The sequence below is a fragment of the Populus euphratica genome, unplaced genomic scaffold (assembly GCF_000495115.2).
Source record: "Populus euphratica unplaced genomic scaffold, PopEup_1.0 scaffold193.1, whole genome shotgun sequence".
NCBI lineage: Eukaryota > Viridiplantae > Streptophyta > Magnoliopsida > Malpighiales > Salicaceae > Populus > Populus euphratica.
Window position 1 is genome coordinate 497,765 of NW_011500023.1, and position 9,664 is coordinate 507,428.

At 32.8% G+C, this 9,664-nt stretch overlaps 1 protein-coding gene across 1 annotated transcript; it reads left to right on the top strand.

The window, feature by feature from the left end:
* Nucleotides 1–2,785: 2,785 nt before the first annotated feature.
* LOC105142047 (monoglyceride lipase-like) lies at nt 2,786–8,371 on the top strand. Its single transcript, XM_011049496.1, has 7 exons — nt 2,786–3,633; nt 5,023–5,061; nt 5,156–5,226; nt 6,969–7,033; nt 7,127–7,216; nt 7,415–7,507; nt 7,634–8,371. Exons 1-7 carry the CDS (start codon nt 3,146–3,148, stop codon nt 8,033–8,035), a joined length of 1,248 nt encoding a protein of 415 aa, XP_011047798.1. The 5' UTR covers nt 2,786–3,145; the 3' UTR covers nt 8,036–8,371.
* Nucleotides 8,372–9,664: the final 1,293 nt, after the last annotated feature.

Here is a 9,664-nt window from a genome sequence, read left to right on the forward strand (position 1 = left end):
CTTTTAAGCTCTACTATCTATAAGTTATTGCACCCTTCTTCTATAGTTAGCATTTAGTATGTGAGTTTCAATAAAAAGCTCCATCGATCTTGAATTGTGTCCAAGTATCATACCCTATAAAAGAAAGTTATTGTTAGTTAAACATTTTCATGTAATACAATAATTTAAAAAGAAGAATCTTATCTCATAAAACAAAATCTTACTATCTGTTTTGTATGCGAATGAAATTAATTTATCAATGTGCATGATCCATTTTGTATGCAAATGGAATGAATTTGTCAATATGCATGGTAACAGAATCATAAAACTCCCTAGTCTGGTTCCCCACACTAGACATCAATTATTATGGCGTGTATAACATTGAATGACGCATCTTCCTCTTGGATCAATAAGGTTTTTGTTATGTTGGAATTAATCATGAAATTATGATTCGAAGGGTTAAGAAATCACTATTGGTATTATGATCACTAGAAAACCTACTAGTTTATAAAATTCTGAGTAAAGGGATTAATAGTGCATGAAAAAAACACATCACCCCTAGTGCATCTTATCTATAGTAACTTGCATTATTAATTGTTTTTTTAAATTATGGTTCTATTCGTTAGTTTGTCTAATGTTCAACAAAGGTTCTCCTCAATAAAAAAAAAGTTTATATCTTATGGATTTGAGATAAATCATTCTCAATTCTAGAGGCTTAAGATAGATTCCTTTTAATAAAATGATTTATGTTTTATCAGGCTAAAATCTAGTTATTTTAATGCCTTAGATTTTAACAGTGTATTTAGTTCTATTTTGTATCTTTAATATCTTAGAATATACATTACTGTGTAATTTAATACCTCTAAATATTAAATTCTATAATTAATTCTTAATATTTTATTTTTTCAATTCACTTAATTTAATATCCATAATATACATTACATTGTAAAATTTATACCTCAAGTGTTAATTGAACATATCGATTTTTGTGGTGTTTTTTTCAAACCTTTTGATTTATTTTTTAGAAACTTGGCCATAAAAAATTTAAAATAATGTTGTATTTTTTTAAAAAAAGATTTTTTTTTTATTTTAAGAAACAAGTTTATTCAATACTAGGAAAAAAAACCCTATCATGTAGGTCATAATTTCAAATATTAAATATAAAGGGGTAAAAATAAAGTGAGGACCCAAGATTAATCGCAAAATACTTCCTTGAAAAATCTAGAATTAAATTGAAAAGATAAAACCTTAAAAAAATAGAAAAAAAAGGCTTCCAAAAAATGTATTTTTTTCTTTGTAAAATTTTGCATAACCAAACATTTCCTTAGGCTTGGAATGGAGCTCTACCATGTGGGATGAGCTTCTTGGCTGAAAGTTTAAGTCTAAAAACTATATCCAAAAATAAAAAAATAAAGATTAAGCAAGGTTTTTTTGCTTGAAATTAATGAAGAATATAAAAAACAAGATAAAGAACCCAAAAATATGGATGAAAATATAGAGTAAATCATGTTAAATTGAAGACATAAAAGGATTTAGTATAGGAAGCTAATGTATAATCTAGTATCTAATAGCCAAACAATCTTTGATTATTAACATATCAAGTCTATAGTTAAAAGCTTTACTCGAATATTCAATTCAGAAAAAGGAAGAATAAGAAAAAATAAAGGAGGAGGAGAGAGAATCTAGTGTGTTATAACTTAAATTATAAATAAATTTACAGGTGAATATGAACTATATTTACATTTTATCAATAATTTTATCTGTAATATTGACATTTTTTTTAATGTAAATAACAAGGGAATACCTGCTTAGTTTATTTTCTCTTTCTTTGATTTTCACCTATAACTCTCTTAATATTTTGATTTATTTTCTATAGAATTATTCTGATTTCATGATTCAGATCGTTAGTTTGACAAATTAACCTATATTTATTTTATTTTTATTTTTTTAATTATTTTTTTATTTTAATCATTTAATATTAAGTTGATTATAAATTGAGTTTCATAATTTTATTGATTTGTTTTCTATAAGATTATTCTAGTTAGCAAGTTAACTTGAGTTGACTCGGATCGATTTGATACATTATTGTCACAACATTAAAAAAAAAATATTATCTTAAATTTTTTTAATCAAACTATATTTTTACTAATAATTTAAATTATTTTTAAACTTATCAATACTATATCAACCTCATATAATTTAAATTATTTTTTACTAAAAATGCTTGCTTTTTTTTTTTTAATTTATGTTTTAAAGAACTTTAATCCGATTAACAGCGGAACGTGACGTGAGAAAATGATATAGTTAATCACTAGATGTCCTCAATATTTGTTTTCTAGTTTTGTCGTTGATGATTGAGGTTTTGTTGTAAACTGCCCATTATTTAAGTTTTTTCATATCAAGATCACGGTAGGGCACACTTCCAAAAATTATTTTTATTATTGCTTCGGCTTCTAAAAATATTGATTTTTATTTTCTTATCAATTCTTGGCAGCTTGACGTGTGGCGGTGACCAATTTCTGGTGGAGAAGGGAGGGAGGACACCTGTATCAAGCTTGAGAAAGGTTTGAGAGAAGATACCTACTGATCTACAATTAAACTCCTTATTTTGTAAGATCCATCTTTCGAAGAGTCAATATTGCTCTTCAACCATGCAGTTAAATAATGGGTTAAAAACACAAAAATGGTATAAATCCATGTCCTCAAAATTCTTCGCGGGCTTGCATCATTGGTGGTCATCACTGTCTTTGCTAGCTTTCTAGAATTTTACGTTGGCAAGAGGAAAACCCAAACTTGAACTCTAAAGCCAACTTCTTTTTATAATAATAATAATAAGAAGAAGAAACAGTATAGTGTTTCACTTTTCTTTCTGTCCTCTAAAATTGGCGGAGCTGCACTCGCTATACTCTAAATATAGCAAAAACCATAGCAGTTTTTCTTTTGGTTGTATTATCAGGGAAAAAGAGTTGTGAGTCTATTTGTTGCTAACTACCATTTCCTTTTCTCTGTTTATGTTCTAGAAACAGCAACGAATGTTTTCTTAAGATTATTACAAACCTCAAAATTCCAATCTTTTTTACGTTCAGAGAGAGAATCACAAGACGAAAGCGAGCACAAACTTTAAGAATTCATAGGGCATTGGTTGTTGTCAAGAAATTTATAATCTATGGCAATGGTGCAATCTCCAAAGGCGGCAACATCATCATCGCCGTCGTTAATTCTAACGTCCGGTGCTAGTGGGAGAATTCGTGCCTTAAAAAGCTTGTTAATGCTGATAAATGCATTCTTTTTGCTGCTTTTAGTCCCTTTCCGTGGTCGAAGAAGGACGGTGGTATCGGCAGGGGTGTCTGCGAGGGGGTCATCATCATCTTCGTTCGGTGATCAGAAATCCAAGGATGATAGGATGTTGCAGGAAAGTGGGGTCCACCGGACCAAGTTGCGGGTCCCGGCAACAGTAGTGCCATGGAAGAGTGGTGGCGGTAGTGGGGTGACAGCGGTGGTGGATTCGGAAGTTGGGGGCAGGAGGGCCATTGCAATAAAGAGGGCATTACAGGAAGATGACCCCAATACTGTTAGAGAGTTTTCACTGTTTGTTTCTGCTCGGAGTGATGCCATTTTTACCCAGTCGTGGACCTCAGTTTCAGTTAAAATCAGGTATATTTGTTGATTTTTTTTTTTTATGATTTATTATTATGATTCTGTCTTAATTAATTAATTAATTTTAAGGGGTTTGAATTTTGATTAGTTAGTTGTATTTATTGGTGTTAAATTAATTAATTTGATGGAGATTGTGTTTTATTGTTATTCCAACAAGGCCATTTCCTCATTATTTTTGGTAATTCTTGTTCATGTTTTAATGGTTGATGAAAAATTCAGTTTCCTATTTGTTGGTAGCAGAAAATTCAAGGTTGAGAACGTGAAAACCAAATTGCTTGCTAATTGGGAAGTGGGGGATAGGCTACTATTTGTTTTTCTTTCTTGTTTTGCAACACATTTGAGGAAAACAATTAGTGATAAAAATGTTTCTGCAACAAAGCATGTTTTTTATGTTTCCTTTTTTGCACTAATTTTGGAGAAAATTTAAGAACATTTCAATGAATTTCCCAAAAGATAATTTTATGGTTTTTGCGAATGAATTCAACAATACCCTAAATATCATATTTCCATTTATTTATTGTTTGAATTTTTAACTAGATTCTGTTTTCTTGTGTGTATTAATTTTAGTGATTTGAGTATTCCATCTTTTATAGCAGACAACCTTTTTTTTTTTATCAGTTTGGCATAAGGAATCTGCAGATAGGTTACCTACTTATACTTCTTGCTTCTATCGCCAACTAAATTTGAACCTGTTCTCTGGTTTGTTTTAGCTGAGTTATGTCACTGTTTGGAATGTGCAGACAGATTTTATGCTTGTTCTTGTTCATGTCGCCTCTTAAATTTTTGAATGCTACAACTCTGACAAGTTTCATGTTTAAAATATCTTGATGCATTGTTTTCACTCTGTCAGTTGATGGAGTTTCACATAAATTGCTGCATTTGGTAAACACTAAGGATACTACCATGATGCTTTTGGAATATTTTGGCTCTAAATAGTTAGCTTTTGGAATATTAAGAAAATAGTAAAACAGAAAAGCAGAACCGTTAATAATACAGGACTATATTCAAATAGTTTATTTAAATGTTGGCTTTCGACACTCTTCTTAAATCCATGTATCCTCTTATCTTTACAGAAAATAGTACATCCTGTCCATATTCTGTAGCTTGCTAATAACCATATGCAGGTGATTAAGCATATATTATTGTTCAAGTACTATATGCTAGTTTGAAGCAAGTGATATTGTTTTCTCCTTTTCCCCTGAAGTGACTATGAATAACTAGTGTCCTGATTTCAATTTGTCAGACTTGAAATTTGTACTTTTATGGATTTAATCATGGTGGTTTTTATTTGTTATGAGTTCGCTCTTTTACCTTTTTCTGGAGGTGTATATTGATTCATGCTTTCTCGGTGCTAAGTTGTAACATTATATTACATATCTCTTGTAGGGGGCTGGTTGTTCTTTTGCATGGTCTGAATGAGCACAGGTTTGTGATCTGTACCTAATGCTCTATTTGGAAGTCATGTTCTGCTGATTCTAATGTTTAATTATTATCTCACAATTCCATTCTTTACAAACAGTGGCAGATATAGTGACTTTGCAAAAAAACTGAATGCTAATGGGTTTAAGGTTTATGGAATGGATTGGATTGGTAAGTTTGAAAGTGATTTTACCTGCTTGTTTGGACTTATCATTCTTGATAGGACAATAATCTCTTCTTGCTTGCTTGAAATCGCTATCTTGTGATATTGATGATAGCTGTTGTAGTGGAATTTGTGTTTATCTCATACTAGAAGTTTTTATTTTTTATTTTTCATGACAATTTCCTTTGGACATGACCTTTTAGGTTTCATTGTGGATATAGCAGTGAAACATATATGATACTATGAACTCATTGCCTTCTTGACAAATGTCTTGATAATTTACCACAAAAGTTTAATAATAAAGACTTGATGTTATTATGGGCACAGAGGAAAAAAGATTCTGGAACATGTTGATCGATGTTTGGTTTTCCCTACTAGACTTGTCATTTCATTTGATTTGTTCCGCTGGTATGTCTGTGATCTCAATCATTTATAAGTTCCTCTAGGGGCCATGGTTTGTGGTTTGATTTCTGATTCATTTCAAGGTACTGTAATCATATTCCATACAGACGTGATCTCAAAAGAGAGTTGAATTGTTGACTATAGGATTCCCATGTGCTTATGCAGTGACATATGAAAATGTACAGACAAAAAAAAAACAAAAAACAAGTCTTTCTTGTTAAGAGGAGCTATAACCATAGGCTGTTCCACAAACTTGGATAATTAAACCTTTACAACGATGGTCATGTTCTTTATCTGCTCAGGATGTTGCAGAGCCGCTCATTTTACTCCTGCTACTGCTTTAGGGGATCATGAAAATTCTCTGGGCTACTATTTTCTGAAAATTTCATGCAAGGACTGTGAACCAGAAGATGGTATTAAATAAAAAAGAAAAAGGAAACTTCCTGCAGTTGCTTATTTTTTTTAGTTTCCTCTGTTAAAAGTTCTCACTTCTCCCTGAATGGCCGCAGTGGAATCCAACTCCGAGCTGGAAATATTATTAACACTGATAATTGATGGGAAAAAAGTATACACCACCATTGCTTTAATGCTTTGTTTCTCTATTAGTGTCTCATGGCCTAGCGATCTCTATTCTTCAACAATGCCTCTATATTTGGGTGTTGCAGGAATTGGTCTGTCTGTCTGTCTGTCTGTCGGTGCAAAAAGTAACATGTGAAGTAATCTTGTTATTTGTATGCATGTGTCTGATCTCCATTTTCCAAAAATCTAACAAGGGAAGATGAGCACTTCCAAGTCGGGGTCATAATATGTTTTCCAGTTTTATGAGCTATAGAGGCTGCAGAAAAAGTTAGTGTGTGCTCTTAACCTTTGCAATCACATTGCAGAACAAGCCTCCATTTTGAAATGTCATTATAGTTGAGTGAAAAAATTGAAACCTGAGTTCAGACCTGGGATTCTATTGCAATTCAAATTATAGTATGAAGCTGAATGTCCCATTATTCTGTTTTTTTTGGCTTGCGCCTAAAGACAACCAGGTTCTTTATTTTATGTGTTGTTGATTTTTGTTGTGCAGTCCAATTCAAACCAGCAATTGGTTTTTATTAAAATGACATTTTCTTAAGTTAACCCTACCCTTTTGCTTCCAATTTCCTCTGTGTCTGCTATGGGTGCAAGGGCTGTTGATCCTTACTCGTATTGAAGGGCTTTGGCTGTATAGCTTTCATCAGAAACTTGCTGCTTTGCTAATTAGATTTACATGTTGCTTTATCTTCTGATAATTAGCTCATGAAATTATGTTGGCTTGTATATATATTTTTTGTAACCTATTTGATCATTCTCTTCAAACCAGGACATGGTGGTAGTGATGGGCTACATGGATATGTTCATTCTCTTGATTATGCTGTTGATGATCTGGTATGTTTTGATTTGTATTTACATGGCGCTGATGGGGTGTATTTTGCCTCTGATGAATCTAAGTGCGCTCTATTTTTTTCCAACATTTTACAGAAATCTTTTCTCGACAAGGTTTTGTCAGAAAATCCTGGGCTTCCATGTTTTTGCTTTGGGCACTCAACGGGTGCAGCCATTGTTCTCAAGGTATGTTGGTATGCAATGATAGTTTCTTGCATTTCTTTGAATGAATCATTGAATTGAAGCTTCTTGTTAATGTAGATGCACAGGTTTATGCACTCATTCATTATTGCATGGCAGGATCCAATAACAATTTGTGGAATCTAGGTTCATCTAATAATTCCTCTTAACAATTTTCACTTTGTTGCATGAGTAAATTTGCAGGCGGTGATGGATCCAAAAGTTGAAGCACGTGTTTCTGGTGTGGCATTTACTTCACCCGCAGTAGGAATTCAGCCATCCCATCCTTTTGTTGTGGTAAGAATTTCTATTATACCTGACTTCCAGTTCATTAACTATGAAGAACATGGGATGGTAATTTGTTGATGTGATAAAGGAAATCAAATCATTAAGTGGGATACTCTTATTTTGTGGTCATGGCAGCTACTAGCCCCATTTATCTCATTTTTTTTGCCAACGTTCCAACTTAGTACTTCAAATAAGAAGGGCATGCCAGTTTCTCGGGACCCAGAGGCACTAGTGGCCAAGTATTCGGACCCACTGGTCTACACTGGATTTCTCAGGGTAAAGACTGGCTATGAAATTCTCCGAATTACAGCCTATTTACAGCAGAATCTGAAAAGGCTGAGAGTTCCATTCCTCGTTCTTCATGGTGCTGCTGACACTGTAACCGACCCGGATGCTTCTAGCAAACTGTATGAAGAAGCATCCTCAACAGACAAAACCATCAAACTATTAGAAGGGTTCTTGCATGATCTCCTATTTGAACCGGAACGGGATGAAATCATGAAGGACATTATTGATTGGTTGAATTGTAGAGTATAAAAGGTTACGTAGTGCAATTACAGAAGTCATTGAGATCTTCACTAACCAAAAGACTACGGGATCAGAACGATGTAGAAGACTTCACTTTGTCAGCATCATTTTTATGCATTGCTGCTTGAAGCCTTCCATTTAATCATACGAGACAGGTTTTTTTTTTTGGGTGAATAAGATTCAGCATTTTTCATGATGTTGAAACTGGACAGTGTTGTTTTAGTCCTTTTTTCATCTGACTGTAATATTGTGTGGAGTATTAAGGATTCATATAGAATCCAAATATAAATCGTACTTGTTGCTTGCGATGATGTTGAATAACGAGAATTGCTTGCTGCTTATGAGGATTTTCCCGTCTTATAGTTGTAGGCAAACCCATTGGCCACCACACAAGGTTGACTGGAAGCCATAGCTTGACGAGTAGTTTTCCTTCATGATTGACTGGAAGCAGCACACATAGGTGGACGAGTAGTTTGCTTGTTATAGGGCTTAAGCAATAGCTGGCTGCATATTTCAAACTGGTTTAAGAAAGGTCTGCCACCCAACAGCTTTGGTGTATTTTCTCATTCTGGCATTTTTGCTTGGCTTGCGTTTAAATGTAGTGCAAGAAAAATCATAGTTACTAACTTGCCTAGTCAATCGGCGATGTTAATTTGTTTTATTTTTTAAAACTTTATTAGTGGCATTGACTTAGCTGGGTCAACTACATCATTAAAAAGAACAAGATTAATCATGATTTACTTTTTCAATATATTTTTCAGTTCAATTTGAATTTAGTTTAAATCAAGCTGAGTTATAGGTTTCATAATCTAGTTTAAATCAAGCTGAGTTATAGGTTTCATCAGCCTAGTTGAATTTAACAACTACAAGAAAAAACTAAAAAAATAGCATTGAATTAGAAGTTCAAAACAATGGTTTAATATATTGAATTAGAAATATATTAGAAATATTGTTATTAGACCCAGTCCACAGGTTGACCCAACCCAGAGGTCAAGTCTTAGATTTTATGAGTCAATTCGGGTTAACTCGAAAAATAAATAGTAATTATTTATCACTCGCTAAAAGTTATTTGCTCTGAATCTGATCACTACTTATCTATTATGAGGAACTCCAACTGTAGTCTTCTTAGATGAATCAACGAGATTATATCTTGAAAAATCTTTATTGGGGTTAAAATTCTCATTTCTCCATCTAACCACATAAAAGCTATAACCTGTAAATGGATGAAATGGTTATCAACAGCTAATACATTTGTCCATGAAAGAATGATTTCAACACTTGCATTGTACTCCAAAACCCTCACCTCAACACCAAAACTTGGTGTCAAAAGGTTGGCTAGGAGATTCTCAGCAGTGTAATTGAACTTATTAGAAGGCTTACGAGGAAAATTCTTTTCAAAAACAACAACCTCAAAATAGTATGCTTGAATGATATTGAAAGATGGAAGAGTTATAGAGCTAATGTTATTCATACTAGCTGCAAACCTCTTACCAAAGAGACTTGTACAAGTGATTAGTACTTAAAAGTGCATTTTTATCATGGTTTTATATCATCATTTTGCACTTGAAGTATCAATAACTCCTTAACCAAAGCATGTTTTATAATAATATATCTAATAACATAAGATACCTTTAATTT

What these genes read in the sequence shown, in the direction of transcription:
- LOC105142047 (XM_011049496.1), top strand. Translation starts at nt 3,146, where the DNA reads ATGGCAATGGTGCAATCTCCAAAGGCGGCAACATCATCATCGCCGTCG. An exon ending in TTATGGAATGGATTGGATTG is followed by an intron (nt 5,227 to 6,968) that starts GTAAGTTTGAAA and finishes TCTTCAAACCAG; the next exon opens with GACATGGTGGTAGTGATGGG. An exon ending in CATCCCATCCTTTTGTTGTG is followed by an intron (nt 7,508 to 7,633) that starts GTAAGAATTTCT and finishes TGGTCATGGCAG; the next exon opens with CTACTAGCCCCATTTATCTC.